Source organism: Eriocheir sinensis, chromosome 2 (assembly GCF_024679095.1).
Source record: "Eriocheir sinensis breed Jianghai 21 chromosome 2, ASM2467909v1, whole genome shotgun sequence".
Taxonomy (NCBI): Eukaryota; Metazoa; Arthropoda; class Malacostraca; order Decapoda; family Varunidae; genus Eriocheir; species Eriocheir sinensis.
The window spans coordinates 22527170-22544328 of record NC_066510.1 but is presented as its reverse complement, the minus strand read 5'-3'; the positions used below and the strand labels follow the sequence as shown (position 1 = coordinate 22544328).

Here is a 17159-nt window from a genome sequence, read left to right as displayed (position 1 = left end):
GCAATATTTGTTCAAAATATTGGTCCTTTTCTATACGTTTCCGCCACACAAACTCGCAGAGATAAGAATCAATCATTTGTCGGTGAATCCCTCCTTGGCGTTTTTTCTTCATTTTCAAGCTATGCCACATACTTTCAACCGCTTGAGTGTTTGCACCTGTTTTAGGGTCTACAAAATTCTCGGAGTGATTCACAGTGAAGTGTTTATAATTATATCCATCAAGTAGTGATATGCCGTCGTACGCTTTCCAAAGGTCGCTTATTATTGTTGTTCCAGGTCGAATGCTCCTTTTTATGCATTGTGTCAGTGTTTCAGCATTTCTTGTTGGAACAGCATACAAAAAACATTCTTTGGTTTCTCTGCATACTCCACCAAAGACCCATTGCTCTGGTAGCTCTCTTCCTCTGTTGTATTTTCTCTTGCTGAAATGAGTTTCATCAATTTCCACCGTTGTATCAGGTCCGCCAATGACCATTGGGGTTTTCAGCAATGTTTCAGCACATACCTGGAAAGGATAGGTTAGGTTAGGTTAGGTTAGTTTAGGTTAGGTTAGGTTAGGTTAGGTTAGGTTAGGTTAGGTTAGGTTAGGTTAGGTTAGGTTAGGTTAGGTTAGGTTAGGTTAGGTTAGTTTATTGATATTTACTTACCTCTCTGAGATAATTGTTGAAATCGACTGCTGTATCCTTGTTGATTTCAGTCTCATCGTTGCAGTAATTACAGCTTGTGTAGTCTTTTGCCCATGAATATATGAAAATAATGATTTTTGTCAAAGGTAATTTTGAGCCCTCCAGCCAAGTATTTTTTACGAAATGTAATATTTTCCTGACCACAACTTGATTTGTTGCAACGCCATTTAGCGCATCCATTCATTTCTTTTAGTTCCATTTCATGCTTTCTTTTGCATTTTTTGCTCTGTGGTATAATATTCTTCTCTTGAAGGAATTTTGCCGCATCAAGCTCTGTTTTAATATTGTCAAATAGCCACTTTAGATTGTATTTAGTATTCATATTAGCCTAAATAACGTGATTTTTGACCTGAAAGAGAGGAAAAATGAAAGTTAGCATTTCTTCAGTATTACATAGGGAATAAATAACTTTAAAGTTGAATAACTTTTTACCTATTGGTTTCTCCAAAAAAAAATTGTCATTTTAGGATTCTACGGAAAAAAATACATTGAAAAAATGTAAAAATACCCAAAAAATCGATAGTTCGTATAACCGGAAAGATCCTCAGATCTCCCCGCACTCTTCGTCTCTCTAGTGAATGTAAGTTTAGATGTTTCACCCTATTTTGATATCCCTTATTATTGTTCTACATGGACTCTTTAGCTAAGTCTATAGGTATATAGACTTAGCTCTTTAGTATATTATTCTGCGTCGGGGAGCCATAAAGAGACGCAGGTTGTCACTCTCTTATATTCTGTGCTCACAGCCTGCAGCTATAGGAAAAAAATGCATGAATTGCTGATTTCAAAAAGTTCATTAAGTTCAAATGAATCAATAAACATAGCCTGACCAAGGAGACAGTTTTATTTTTTACTTGATTATTTGGGACAGAATGGGGGTGAAAGTAAGAAAATTAGAGAAAGATTAAAATCGTGCACGAGAGTAACTGTTTACACTGTCACACATCGCAACGGGGCTCTGGAGGGCCAACAAAACAAACCGCTCTTCTTTTTCTTTTGACCTGTTCCGTTTTGCATCGCTTACTCCTCCTTTTGTGGCATACTGGGGGGCGGCAATAAACGGAACAAGTTCCCCGATAAGTCATTCTACAGACTACCAGCTGTGGACAAAATACAGGGACTGAGAGAAAATAACACGAGAACGCTGAGGTGTGGCGAGCCGGGACAGGCCAGCCAACCACTGGACGGTTCGGCCAACCACTGCCGTCAGCATAAACCCGTGTTATTTTCCCTCCTTTCAGTCACTGTGTCTTGTTCACAGCTGGTAGTCTGTAGAATGACTTATCGGGGAACTTGTTCCGTTTATTTCCACATCCGAGCATGCCACAAAAGGAGGAGGAAGGGATACAAAGCGGAACAGGTCAAAAGAAGAAGAAGAGCGGTTTGTTTTGTTGGCCGTCCCAGAGCTTGAGTCTGCTCGGACCGTGCCTAGACTTGACGGGCAGTGCACTGCACCTAGCTATTGCCATATGTTCGGAAACTCACATGGCGCAGTTCCGCTGGCAAGTATCAAAAGGAAGAAGTGAAATGGGGGAGTTGAATGGCCAGCATCAGAGGGAACAAGTGGCACGGAGGAGTGGAGTGCTGCTGGGCTGCCACGTGGAAGTGGAGTAGCCGGTCTCAAAAGGAACGAGTCGACCTGACGTTCGGCGTCACATGGAGGGAGGTAAGATAAGCCTTATATGGCGTCTCTGTATACCATGACTCTGCTGATATCCAACCAAACATTCATCTTCCACTTTGTAACTTATTGGTAATAGTGCTCTTAATGCTCCTCCTATCGCACTGTTCGATAATGTTGATGTGCATGGTCAGATGAAATTAATTTACAAAAACAGCCGGGATTAAATGAACTGTGAACCAAAGAAGAAAAAAAAGCATAACATTGCTGGGGCCTGTAGAGTGTATATAGCGTCACTTTTTAATAAGTTTGGCTGGTTTTGGCAAGGTTGCGGTGGGTTAGTCTAGGTTTGCTTGTTAGGTGGTAAATTTTCGCTTAAGTAATCAGGTCACTCACGAACTTCATGGTCGAAACTTATGTATCAAGACATTTTGATGTGTATTATGAATTTGTTAACCATTTTATGTTCTACACCACTATTTTTTAATCTCATGCCTCGTGCGAGAACTTGCAATTTACGATAGAAACTGCATACAAACCATCAAAATCTATTCGAGAAAAGAACATCCTCAGATATCCTGAAATTAGAGATAATGGACATGGTTACTGATTGGTAAGTAGCCACTTAAAAAAAAGTCGAGCATTTAGTAAATACCCTAGATCAACCTAACCTAAATGCGCGGGAACAATTCCTCGCCAGAAGAAAAAAAAAAAAAAAAAAAAAAAAAAAAACAAAAAAAAAAAAACCGATTCGTCTTTCTCTCCAAACCATGCCGGGCAGTATCGTCTCGGAAAACCAAGGAAATTAACCTTAGCTGACCTAATCCAAGCTAACCTGGATAATAAATAAATCTCAGGTGTCACGCATTACCCGTTGATAGCCTAGCCTCATCAAATCGTAGCGTAGCCCAACACTCGATCCGCTTCCAAAGTGTGCAGGGCAGGCAGGATATATTCGGTTGCATTTCATAGCTCCATCCACAAAGCATGAGTTTTGACAGACGTTGCACATGCGCATTGTAGCTCAGGACTGGTTGAATATTGACGTGTCTGATATCATTGGCTATGTGTTTTAAGGGGTGGGGGGTGGGGGGATTGTAAATGGTCGTCCTGGAAAAAATAATATTTTATATTTTTGGCTTATATATAAAATTCAGTGAATTTTTCTTTCTTTTGGTATATGAATGAATCTGATGAATAAATAATACAGTGGTATGCAACATGCAATGCAACGTGCTGCAATGAGTTTCCGCCTCGGCGCTACGGGCTGCAATCCATGTTTTCACCCCTTTTTAATTTTATAATTTTTTTCCTTGGTCTGCCATGAAACTCTTAGGTTCACTCTCACCACTGGCTAAAAAAAGGGAAATGTTAGAACTCACTATTATATTTTTATATTTATCCGTGAAAAATCGATATAATCATATTTTTTTTCATAAATCCAACAAAATACTCTTTGTATCCGCCTCTAATGTCTTTTCATTATATTTTATTGATTTTACACAGTAGAACACTGGTTTTTACTTTGAAATATGGCGAAATATAGTAAAATTCGAGTACATGTATTTATGACCCTGTAAAAAAGACGTAACCTTGGGTAAACAAAGCAGCCTGTTTACACAATGAAAGTAAGTATGGGAAACCATAGTCTGCTTTTTCTTCATATCTTGATGTATATATCCTGTGGATTTCAAGTCCCTATAGGTGGAATAGTTAAAATTCAAAAAATATTTCAACTTCATCGCTTGATTTCTCAAAACCACGATTTTGCACTTTAAATATCTCCTCCTTTGATCTTTTTGTTATACACATATCTCCTACTGCAGCTTATGAAATTATATGTAAGGAATAGGGTTTGCTGTCGAAACTATTGTTTGAAGTTGATTTTGATTTTTGAAAAATATTTGTCAAAATTTTTTTTATCATTTCGTCGAACTTAAAAAAAAGTTTTACTATCGTATAATACCAAACGATTGCAATCGTTAATCTCCCATCCTGCCTGACTAAAATGCTTTTTGAATGAAAGAAATCGGCCCATAAATAAGGGAGGAGTTACACTTAGAACATAAGGAATTTAACATGGGATTTGAGATTTTACAACCCCCCTTAATATTCAAACTAGTTCTTCAGTAATAGACCCGAATGTTTATATATACTAAGAACCCTCACACCTTTTTATAAATCCCAAATATGCCGATTTGCATAGATGATATACCACACAAGCACATGGAAGACAAGCTTATATGAAAAAAACCCGTCAGATCAAACGCCAACGAACAAAAATCTTTAATTAATAAGCTTCATCTCATTTCACGTATACATAAAAAACATCTAGTTATGTAAGTGGAAATAAAAGATGTTTTAATAATTTATTGCATGTAAATCACATGGGTAATATTCGAAGTAGCACAATACAGCAGGCTGTTTCGAATATTACCTGTGATTTATATGCCATGAATAAAATACCTTTTATTTGCACTTACAAAGTCAGTTGTCTTTTTATGTGCCTGGAACGACATAAATTATAAGTATTTTAAAGGCAAGTGTTCGTTCGAATATGATCTGCCTATGGTGTCTGGTATATGTTTGTTTTCCGTGTGCTTGCATGTGTATATTCGATGCGATTCGGCATGTTAGGGATTTATATAAGAAGGCTACTACTGTTACTACTATCATACCGGTGCCCAAGGAGTGTTCAAGAATACGCAAAGGATATTTACCGTTTCATTTTATTACATTCAGCTTGAGTAATTGGGGAAGTTTGGGGCGTGTTGTTCAACAGGGAAGTAACGTCAACTAACTTCCGTTGATTGCTAACATTGCACAGACACCCTTTTGAGCTTACCATAGATACAATGTACAGTAACAAAATTTTCTGCTCTCTGAAATGAGGATATTGGCTAATCATGAGTGAAAGGAATACATATTGTGCCCAAGATGCAACAAATATTTTCCCGTAATTATTTCTTAGTGGTGCAGCAGTTATTTTTATTTTTTAATTTTATTTAGCTCAACACTACATTTTGTTACATGGGATAGTCAGCGAAGTTTCCGATTGACATTTCTTTTTCTTAAAATCATGTAGGCAAGGAATCACTGCTGTTTCATTATGCTCGTTGAAAACAATTTTCAGTGATTTGCTATATATTTCATTGTGTTGTCTCTGGAATGCTGTAATTTTCTTTTGCTATAATTTCTATAACTGCTCTGTCAAAGTCTGTTACTCGGCCTTCCCACAAGTGATCACATACAGCCAGATTGTTTGTATATAAATGTACAGCGGTGAACATGCCCTTCTTGATTATTGAGCATCCTGAGATATGCAGACGGAGGCGAAATGGGACAGAGAAAAGAGAGACGATTCAGAAAATAAAAAAAGTGACACTGGAAGTTTGGAAGGTAGAAAAAAACACAAAATTATTGAAAAAAAATAAACAGACAAATAAAAAACAAAATGAGAACTGACCGCTATCAGGAAGAGGAATAGAAAACGGAGGGTGAAGAGACAAGGAGATGGAAGTGGGAAGGGATAGAGGACAGGAGAAAGGGGTAGCGAATCGCAGGCGTGTTGACGGGGAGGAAACTCTTAGTAGGCCTTCTTAACCCTCCGTATCCAGGGCAGGAAGGAGGACACCCGCGAGTAGATGCCGGGGTAGTGGCCCTTTCCGCACCCAATGCCCCACGACACCAGTCCGACCTGCGTCCATACTCCGTCCACGAACTTTACCAGGGGCCCTCCACTGTCCCCCTGCGGAAGAATGATTTATAAGTGCGCTGGAATATCTCTTTGCATCAGGTTGTTTAAGGGTTTAGGGGGTTCATGAAGGGTGTATTTACTTATTTATTTATTTATTTCTAAAGAGTTTGTTTACATTATCTTTAGTGTATAGTGTGAAGGACTGCCGTTAAACTTGTTAAGCTGTGGAGGGAGTATACTGAGGGGTGATTCTTTGGTTTGTTAGGGGCTGTTCATAGTATCGTAAAGAATGGGTGGGGTTACTGTAAAGCATTTCGGATAAGCTAGGAAAATTGACAGACTCCCATAGACATAACGTAACATTAGGAGAGAAATACACTATAGAGCAGATTCATCATTATGTTTATAGTAATCATTTTTCTAACCTTGAAAACTGTTTGCTATATTACTTTATCATAAAAAAATACTTACTCCTATGTATTGCCTATGAAAATACATATAATTTGCTATTTAAACACACACACACACACACCCACACCCACACTGAATATACCTTAATTCCCATATAGCAGTATTAACTACGGTATCACCCACCAAGCTTTTTATCACATTACTTCTTATCGCATTAACTCGTGACAAACCGACTAAAGCTCTGTCTACAAAGCCGCACACGCCGCCCCCGCAAACCCACCTGGCAGGAGTCTTTGCCGCCGGTGCCGGCACACAGGTACGACTCGATAATGCCTCCAGGAGCGGCCGGCCCGTACTTGTTCCGGCAGTCCGGCTGACTCACCACCCGCAACGTAGCCTTGTGGAGATCCGAGGGCTGCGGGCCGCCTGGTGGAGGGACGAAAAGGGTTTGAGAGAAGAGAGCGTGGGTGTAGAGGATATATTGTAAGGGGGTGTAGAAGGGGGAGGGGCAATGTGCTGGTTGGTGAGAGAGGCGGAAAAAGAAAGGAGAGGTGTTGTAAGGCGATGTGTGATGATATATGGTGATGAAAAAATAGTTAATACTTTGTTGAGGCATTTTTGGGGAGATTTTTTACAGGACTCGGAAGTGTTTATAAAAATGACAATTAAAAGTAGACATGTGTCTACCGCGGAAAGCATTCCATGGAATAGTTTTGTGGGATCGCTCACAGTGGTCAAGAAATAGTAAAAGGTAAACTAGGTAAGATTATGGGAGGCGGAGAAAAGGGGCAGACAGACCTTTATCCATAGAATATAAATAGACTAGTTAACTCGCACTCAGAGGTCAATGAACAGAAATACGTATGTTAATGAAAAGAGGGTAAGGAAGGCAGAGTAAAAGAGTGTTCAGAACCTTATGAATACAATGAAGATGGCCTAGTTAGCTAACACTGGTCAAGAAACGGAAATATATAAAGCAGATAAAGTAAGGGAAAGTAAAATGAGGTATAAAGAACTTCAGACATAAAACGGTAATATGTAAACCTAATAGAATCAAACAGACTCACGCGGGAAGCAGATGTACGACTTAAACTATTTCAGGAAGTGAGTAGTTAGGCACCTCGGCGTAATCGATAATCTCCTTTAACCTAATACAAATCTCTATAGAAGAACAGTATTTTTTTGTGAGCAGATATCTTTCCATTTATTTCGGTCATAGTTTTTCCTCCCTTATCATTAACAACAAAACGAACACAGGGTAGACAGACCTTCATACATGCTGCCCCAACCCGCTACCGTTACATCCTCTCCGTTGTATTTCCTTCCACTAGCGTCCAAGCACACCGGCCGCACCTCGTTCGTGTATTCGACAGGGTTGGACAGCGTCAGCATCGCCACGTCGTTATACTGCAAAGGAAAGGGAGATTTAACAGGGGAAGGGGTGCGGACAAGGCGAGAGCTAGGAATGAAGGGTTGTAGCGTATGGTTGTGGTGCGCCAGGGTAAGACGAGGGTGTTCAGAGAATTAAAGGGATGTAGTGTGTGTAGTGGGGTGTGTGAGGGTAAGATGAGGGGTGTGGAGGAGGAAGGGGTTGATGTAGTGTGGGTGTATTGGAGTGATGGAGGGTAAGATGAAGGGTGGGGAGGAAATGAGTTGTAGCCAAGGTTATAACACACACACACACACACACACACACACTCACCAGCTTCCTCGAGTCGTAGTCTTTGTGCCTCACGACCCTCGACACCTTCACCTCCTGCGCCGTCCGCTCCACCGCCAGCAGGTTGTGAGCCCCGAGCCGCACGCGAAGGTTCTGTATGTCTATCTGGCTCATGCTGTGTGTGTGTGTGTGGTGGTGGTAATATATATATATATATATATATATATATATATATATATATATATATATATATATATATATATATATATATATATATATATATATATATATATATATATATATATATATATATATATATATATATATATATATATATATATATATATATATATATATATATATATGTTTAGCAAATATATTCTCAAGTATATATATATATATATATATATATATATATATATATATATATATATATATATATATATATATATATATATATATATATATATATATATATATATCGTCACTTCCCATGTTTAGCAAATATATTCTCAAGTCCTTTTATATATATATATATATATATATATATATATATATATATATATATCGTAAGCATGAATAATAATAGTAAGGTCTGGTTGTATTAGTTAGTTAATTAATTTATATGCTTACTTGCTTTGGTTTGTAAGGTTGCAGATACTTTGGCTATATGAAAAAAAAAATGTAGGCATCGAATTTGAAAGCTGTAAAATGGATGGACGTCACATGAATTTATATTCATCCTTTTCTTTTGACACATAAATTATATTCATAGCTGTAACTGAATTTTAAAGCTTTATCCGTGGTGTCAAGTATAACTATCTCCATCATTCTCCTTTCCACAGTTCCCTTCCCTGGCCCCATCAATAACGCCTGCCTCTCCTCCATCCTCAACAAACTTACTGGGCGACGCAGTGGGCAGCGGTCAGGATATGTGTGGAGTCAATGAGCGAGCCTCCGCAGAACTGCTTGGGCCCGTTGAAGAGAGCGGCCTGTGAGGAGAGAGGCGAGTAAAGGTGTGTGGTGTGCGAAGGAAGGTGAAAGATAGGAGAAGGAAACGTCACAGGAGTTTAGGATGCGGGGGACACGGGAGTCATTTATTTCCCTGTTTTTGTGTGTGTGCGTCTCGTAATTGCACAAAGAACTCATGTTAAGTCGCTGGAAGTAAACTTGGCATTTTACACGACGCTTCATAAGGCATGGTCTGCGTAGGTTGTCCTGACATAAAAACTTAGTTTTTTTCGAATTTAGCCATTAACTTACTAACAGAGGTAGTAATATTTAGTAGGCCCCTTTTCACTATGTATCCAGCTCTTGTCCCGCCTTGCCTTCACGTGAATATAGGGCACAAGCATGGACACTCACGATCCAGGGGTGGGTGTGGGGCGCGGCCGGCACCCCCCCGCTGATCCTGAAGCCCTCGTCAGGTCCTGCGGAGTAAAAGATGCCGGGCTTGCACGGGTCCTTTTCCTGGGTGGAGGTCGGCGGTGCCGGCGGCGCGACAGTTGTGGTGGTGGCTGCGGAGGAATGTGTAATTACTAGCGACGATGGAGACCTTTAAAAGTGTCCCAGCCGTGGCAGACATCTAGTCTTTAACAGACTATTTACAGTATAACATTATGGTCGAGGAAACTTGAATTAATGAAGAGTATGATTTGAGGGTTAATTATCAATATGGGAAATTCATGCCATGGAGCCCGTAGTGAATCGGAACGTGTGTGATATAATTATTGGGGTTCCAGAGCACTCAGCAGGCATACAGGTCAGCTTGGGAGTCACTGTTGACAGGTGTAAATGTGAATTATCCTGACGCTCACCTGTTATTTCAGGGTTATGCTGGGGCCGATGCCACCAGGGTGTGGTGGTTTTGGGCGGCACCCACCACGGGGAGGTGGTGGAAGTAGGGGCGGGGCGCGGTGTTGTGGTGGTGGCGGGGGTTGTGGCCCACCACGGCTTTTGGGTAGTCGTGCTGGTCCACCAGGGGTCGGCGGTTGTAGTAGGTGGTTTGGTAGTCCACCAGGGGTCTGCGGTAGTTGTTGGGGCGCTGGTCCACCATGGGTTGGCGGTGGTTGTTGGGGCACTGGTCCACCATGAGTTGGCGGTGGTAGCGGCGGGGGCGGAGGGTTTCTTGGTGGTCCACCAGGGCATGTTGGTGTGTGAGGGCGGATGAGTGATAATCTCGGGGAATTGGTTCAACCAGTCATAGGCGGGGCTTCGGGACAGGGACAGGCCTCGGGGCGGAACAAACTGGACGTGACTCCTGTCCATCAATCCAGGGCCTTCCTCCACCCGCTCGCGTCTCCCATCACGGCCCTCCACTAACATATACTTGTCAGCCTGCTCCCCCACCTCTGCCGTCTCCGTAACCTCCACCTCGTTGATGTGCTGGGGCTCCGCTGCACTCACCGCCACGTCCTTGGGACAACATACACCGAATACCTGCGGGATAATGCTTACATAGAGTCACGAAACTTGGCGGTTCTTTTAGTCATATAATTAGTGAGAATGTAGCTTGACTCACTTTACAGCGGATGAATCAACATCATTTACGACTCTAACCCAGCCCCCCCCATCTCTCTCTCTCTCTCTCTCTCTCACACACACACACACACACACACACACGCAAACTTTATACATAATACTTTTTAACAATCTAGATGAGAAGTTTTGGCTTCTTTATTTAGGATATAATATGTAGGTTTTTGTATTATATTCTCTAGGCTGATGATTTTTTCTTCATTTAAATCCTTCAGCTGTTGCAAGCGATGCGGGAAGACACTGTCTGTCGGCCACTTGGAACTGCCATCACGACCGTTAGCCTGCACTGCTGGTAAGTCTTAATTATTGTCTTTTCCTGTTATCGCTGCTTATTTTAATTTGCCTTTTACACACGCTTCGTGATAAAGATCATATGCTCATATGAAGCCCTATGAGTCTGCCACTGCACTGATTCATATAGCATGACGGCTACCTGTTCATCACTCGGTAACCAACTGGCATATTTGGCGTTAAATGGCTATTTTAACCTTGTTTATAGCTATACTGACTCTTCCGCCATTCATCAACCAAGAGAACGAAACGCTTGCCTGTTGCAGTGGAAAATCTGATTTTATCTAGCATATTTTGCTGATCATGCGCTTAAATTATGAACTGCAAACGGTTTGAATAGCGAAACGTTCGATACTACATATTTGCATTTCTGTGTCAAAGAAATGGACTCGTCAATCAAGCAACGGTTGTAAACTTTTGCTGACTTTCCCTCCACCAGGCATGCGTTCAAGCCAGGTCACGGCGGGAACTACCTCGTTTATATTTTTTTTGAGACTAACGGCATTAGTTCAAGCTCTCTTGCATTAAGAAATGACCGTTATTACCAAAAAACAAAACAAAAAAACGGTGGCAGTTTTTGGAGTGCTTTACACCTTTGATGAATTACACATACTTTACTTGCAATTGTATTTTTTTATTGGCCTACTTGCGCCACACTATTACCAAGATAGTTCAATGTTCGATGAACCCAATAAGCTTTAAAGGTGATTCATTGAAAGCTCGTACGGAATGAGATCTGGCGTACTGATATCGTTGGAACTGATGTCTAGGTCACTTTAGGAAATACATTCAAAAGAACGGGGAGCTTGTTATATGGACGAAATACTCCTCCGTTAATGCACCACATACATTCTTGCACCTTGGTAACCCAGACAAGAGCTTGAGTGAGACGGTGGATATTTTCGGTCCTGGGGACCTCTTCACAGACTCAAGATTTGACTAACGACTCGTCATTTGGTTGGGTGAGGGCGTGGTTATGTAATTTGTGTCCTGGAGGCTCTCACTTGACTTATTGACTGACTATAGCACACACACACACACACACACACACACACACAGACACACACACACACCAGGGAGCCCTCGTGGTTGAGTGGGCAGCTGTCGTAGAGCCCGATGACCCATCCTTCCTTCGGGGACAGGTTTGGAAGGCGCAGCAACGGGTAACAATCCCTGTGAAGGCGACACACCCCGCGGGAGCTGCAGGAAGGGAGGGAGGAGGCTGTGTTTAGGATCACATATGACTACTACTACTACTACTGCTACTACTACTACAGTAAACCCTCGATATAACGGACTAACTGGGGGGGAGCTTAGTCCGTTAATGCCCAAAGTCCGTTATAAGCGGCGAAAATTTGAAAAAATTTTAAAATAATACCGACGAAGCTAATACACGTAGGTATATAGTTTTTTTCATTGTGTATTTTGTGTGCACGTTGTCTGAATAACCGCATAGCATACTTGGCGATGGACCGAGAGGCACTGAGGCTGCCAAGTTGGCAGTGGGGCCCTGCAGGGGGGCCGTATTGTTATGGGTATTGGTACAAGTGCGCCAGTATCGCACTGACAGACGAAACTGGTTTTTTTTGTTTGTAGTTTTCGGAGTGTTATGAAATAATCTGATAACTGCATCTGTCACAAATCATTAAATGATTTACTTTTACGTACACAAGTCGCCGCTCGCCGCTGCAGCCGCAAAATAACTCGCAGAGAGATGTTCAACTTGCTTACAGTTTCTATATTTCACTCACCGCTCACAAAGATCACAAGTGGACAAACTAGAACAAAACCAGGCAAATTAATGTTTTTTTTCCTGCCGTGTATTCCCCCAGTGCGCATGCGAAGTGTACAGCAGAACGACTCATTTCTTCGAGGAGGTATTTCTCGCAACACCGGCCGCCATGTCACGTCCCTCGCTGCGTATTTCCGCGCCCAACACCAAGTGCCGAATAAATTTAAACTTACCGAACATAACTAAACATAACCTACCCTACTGGGGGCATAGCCTCCTCGACCCCTTGAGCTGTGTCAGTACCGACACTCACAAACAGTTGGCTATTTTCCATTACATTTACATCCTGGATTGATGCACTAGACTTTTTTTGGTATAAATATCTTCTCCATTTGAATGCAAACCACGAGGAGGAAAATATTTCATCAGGTGGGATGAAAAAGATTACAGTAACCGAAGGATGGGGCACCAGATAAAGGGAGGGCGAGGTGACCAACAGACGCTTGTGTAGTTACCGGAAGAGGGTGGTTCAAAAACTATTCTCGGTCGGTCCCCGTGAATTTCTGACCGTCTGACCTTGTCCGTTATATCCGAAATCCGTTATAAGCGGGTCCGTTATATCGAGGGTTTACTGTACTTCTACTACTACTATTACAATGTATACGCTATTTTATTTTTTTCATGGGGTCGTATTAGCGGCGTGTCTCTTCAATCTTTGCTTTAAACGTAGATAAAAGGAACACACACACACACACACACACACCTGGACGCTTGGTTCCAGCAGGAGAGGGACTTGTGTATTTTCCTCTCCAGGGAAGACCTAGCAGAGCCTCCCGCTGCTCCTCCCTCCACCCCCTCGGGAAGGTCCTGGTTCACGGGGCGAATGAAGATCTCAGGGCCGTCATACCCCTCAGGGAGTGAGGCTTCGGGGGAAGAACTCAACTCTGATTCCGCCTCTGAGGAAGAAGAAAAAAAAATAGGACAAATACTTTAGTTACCAGTAAAGGCAGACTATGGAAGTGCTGTGTCGTGCATGCAAAAAATGTAAACGAAAGAGGAAGGGAGGAATGAATATTTACTGAAGTGTCCATCAAAGGCAGATTATACAAGTGATCTATCATGTATATATTCTAATAATAGTAAACGAAATCTTTGTGGATAACTCAACTCATATTCCGCCCCTGAGAAGAGAAACAGATGACAGTGACGATTGGATGGGAGATTCTTTAATTGGTCTATACAAGTGATCTGTTCCTATAAATGAATCTAATAAATAGTTTTCCGACTTGCTGCTTTGCTTGTGCCTGTTTCAGTGTCCGGTAAAGCTGATCTGTACAAGAAAAAAAAAATGATATACGTATGAAGAGGAAAATATTGGAAAATGTTTACTGATCCGTATTATTATTATTTTTTTACTCCTTCCATCGTTTCTTTGTATAGGAGAGAAATTTCCAGGTGATTTGAACGACGACATTAGGTGTTATCTTGAGTACTACGAGGTTGGGTTCCATTATATAACTTACTACTTACCTTTGTGACCGTTCCTCAGTTTATCGTGTCTAAATGAACGTTGTGTTGGTCAGATCGTATCATTCCACACATGGTTCCCAGACTCTATCGTGATTGAATTTCGTGAGGTTGTTATTCAAAGCAGGATCCAAGTCATTCATGTCAATTGTAAAGACCAGCGATCTCTGTACTTAACGAACTCTTAAGTCAGCATCTGCTCTAACCCCCCCCCCCTCCCCCTCCCTTCGGTTCTGTTTGCCTACCCTTCCCTTGAGGCCGTGACGATGGGGGGAAATCGTAGAGAAGAGCGGCATAGAAGTGGAGTTTGTGCGGTTTCCTTATCAGTCCTTTGTAGCATTTTTTTTCTTTTTTTACTTTTGGACACTTTCGGTGAGAGGCAGATTTAACACTTGGCAGAATCGGCCGACAGATAGACAGGTGAATAATGTGATAGATGACTGAGTAGGTAGATAAGTTAGGAGGGAGATAAAGCCTATAGATGGACAGGTAGATAGTGATATAGATTGATCGATATGTAGATAGACTTAGATAGATAGGTAGATAGATAGATAGGTAGGTAGATTAGCAGATAGGCAAGCATGTAGGTAGATAATATATGTAGATACTAATGTCAATCAATCTATCAATGAATATAAGAGAGAGAGAGAGAGAGAGAGAGAGAGAGAGAGAGAGAGAGAGAGAGAGAGAGAGAGAGAGAGAGAGAGAGAGAGAGAGAGAGAGAGAGAGAGAGAGAGAGAGAGAGAGAGAGAGAATCGTCAATCATTTTCACAACTTCCCACTTCACACATACATACATCTTAAAAAAACAAAAAAAACATACTAACTCCACCCAACACTACGTTTACATTCTGATCTCCACCTACAACCTCATCCATCACCCAACTGGGACATCACCTCCACTAACACCTCCACCCACACCTCCACTTCCACCTTCATCAGCCCATCATTAAAGCCAGTTACCTAATCCTCTCCACCTCTTCTCCGTCCCTCCTCCCCACCACCACCATAACCTCTCCCTACACCCCTCCCTCCCTCCCCACCTTTTCCCACTCCTCTCCCCCTCTGCCCCCGTCTCTCTACCCTCCTTTACCTCCCCCGCTGCACACAGAAGCGATGTCATTGTGTAAGCCGATTAATGTTGACTCAGGTGACTCAAGAGACTGTCCTTCGTGCATCCTCCACCCTCCCTTTCAAACCGTTCCCCTTTCCCCCTCCACCTCCTCTTCCTTTCCTTCGCCTGTCCTTCCCGTATCCTCCCTGTTTCGTTTCCCCTCATGATTCCTGCCTTCCCTCACATCCCTTTTGGTATCTCTTCTCCTCTAATGCTGCTCTTCTTATTTTCTGATTCCCTGTTTGTCTTTTTTTAAACCTCCTCCTCCTCTTCCTCCTCCTCTTCCTGTTGTTCATTTCTTTTTTGTCTTCCTCCCCTTTACGTCTTATTCTCATGTATCCTTCTTTTTCTTTCCCTTCCCACCCCATGTATTTCCATTATTTAATTTTTTCATCTCCCTCTGCCGCTTTCTTTTTCATGTTTTTTCCTCCTCCTCCTCCTTCTGTTCTTCCTGTCCCTTCTGCTCCTCTCTTTGTTTCATCCTTCCATGCATTAGACATGTTTTTTTTAATTATTTTTTCTTCTTAGCCATTCCAGTGCAATGTTTTTTTTACTTCCTTTCTGTTAATTTCTGTGATTTTTCCTGTTTTCTTTTGTTCCCATCTATTTCTTACTTCCTTTCGTTCCCATCCTCTTCTCTGCTCCCTCATTTCCTTCTCCTCCCCTGCTTCTTCAGATTCCCTCCTCTGATTCTCCTCCTCCTCCTCCTCCTTCTCCTCCTCTCCGTTCCTCGTCATTTACCTCTATTGATCTGCCTCGCCCTTGGACTTGGCCTTAATCTTACCAAGTTTTCTCTCTGCAAGTTCGTGACTGAGGGAAAGACGAGGGCTCTGTGGCCTTGACTGTGTGTGTGTGTGTGTGTGTGTGTGTGTGTGTGTAATGCAAAATTTTTCAGGTGATGAAAGAAAAAGGTAAGATGTAAGATACCCAAGTCTTGGCAAACTTTTTAACTGTAAACACTTGCCCGAGGGAGGAGGAGGAGGAAGAGGAGGAAGAGGAGGAGGGGAAGGAAGAGGAGGGAGAGGAGGAGGAAGGGGGGGGGGGTGATGGACAACATGTGGAACTGGAAGAGGAAGAGAAAAAGTTGGGAGGGTTCGAGGAGGTAGTGAGAGGTAGGGGGGTATAGAGGGGAGTCGACCCCCTCTGCTCCACATTCTTGAGGGGAAACTACACACACATCCGTTACTCCCTTGTTTCTGTCCTGAGAGAGAGAGAGAGAGAGAGAGAGAGAGAGAGAGAGAGAGAGAGAGAGAGAGAGAGAGAGATTTTTTTACTGTTTTGCTTTACGCTTGACATGCATTGCTTTTTAATTTAGTTTTTGTAACAACTTTCTTTGCACTCAACTTCCTGTTACGATCCGACTCCACTTCAAGAAATACGAGTTACAGGAGGGGTCTACATGTTTATTCATATACTTCTTTTTGCAGTGGTTATAGCGCACTCGAGTATGTTTGTCTAGAGCTCGTTAACCCACATAATGCAAAAACAAGAAGCGTAACCGGTCTCTCTCTTCTTTTATTTTAGTGGGCGGTCTATTGTACCCGTTTTCTTTTTTTTTGCGATTTTTTTTCCTTTGGAGCTGTGGTGGATATTAACTATTACTTTCATTAACAATCTATTCACCTCGTTGTTGTTGTTGTTGTTGTTGTTATTGTTGTTATTGTTGTTTTTCTTTTTCTTTTTCTTGTTGTTGCTCTTTTTCTTATCTTTCTTTTTCTTTTTTTTCTTTTTTTTTTCTTCTTTCTCTCTTTATCTCTCTTTCTTTCTCTTTCTCTCTCTCTCTCTCTCCCCAACCAGGTTTTCATGTCAGGGGTTAATAAAAATCTTCACGCGCGTAACGGTACAAAAACGACGACTTCTTGCGGCTGTTTACCACGATGCA

The 17159-nt window shown here is 41.8% G+C and overlaps 1 protein-coding gene and 1 long non-coding RNA gene across 2 annotated transcripts in view; one reads left to right on the top strand and one right to left on the bottom strand.

The window, feature by feature from the left end:
- The first annotated feature begins 1665 nt into the window (after positions 1 to 1665).
- LOC127001366 (uncharacterized) lies at positions 1666 to 13597 on the top strand. Its single transcript, XR_007755166.1, has 4 exons — positions 1666 to 2352; positions 8921 to 9091; positions 10829 to 10905; positions 13450 to 13597. It is a non-coding gene; the product is annotated as an uncharacterized LOC127001366 (long non-coding RNA).
- LOC127001365 (transmembrane protease serine 9-like) overlaps positions 5021 to 17159 on the bottom strand; it is a 50623-nt gene continuing 38484 nt past the window's right edge. Inside the window, exons 2-10 of the mRNA XM_050865895.1 lie at positions 13400 to 13592; positions 11978 to 12104; positions 9893 to 10514; positions 9441 to 9592; positions 8979 to 9067; positions 8118 to 8250; positions 7684 to 7822; positions 6696 to 6841; positions 5021 to 6055 (exon numbers count right to left, since the gene is read on the bottom strand). Of these exons, the coding sequence (XP_050721852.1) occupies positions 5894 to 6055; positions 6696 to 6841; positions 7684 to 7822; positions 8118 to 8250; positions 8979 to 9067; positions 9441 to 9592; positions 9893 to 10514; positions 11978 to 12104; positions 13400 to 13592 (1763 nt within the window). The 3' untranslated portion in view covers positions 5021 to 5893. The remainder of the gene's footprint in view (positions 6056 to 6695; positions 6842 to 7683; positions 7823 to 8117; positions 8251 to 8978; positions 9068 to 9440; positions 9593 to 9892; positions 10515 to 11977; positions 12105 to 13399; positions 13593 to 17159) is intronic.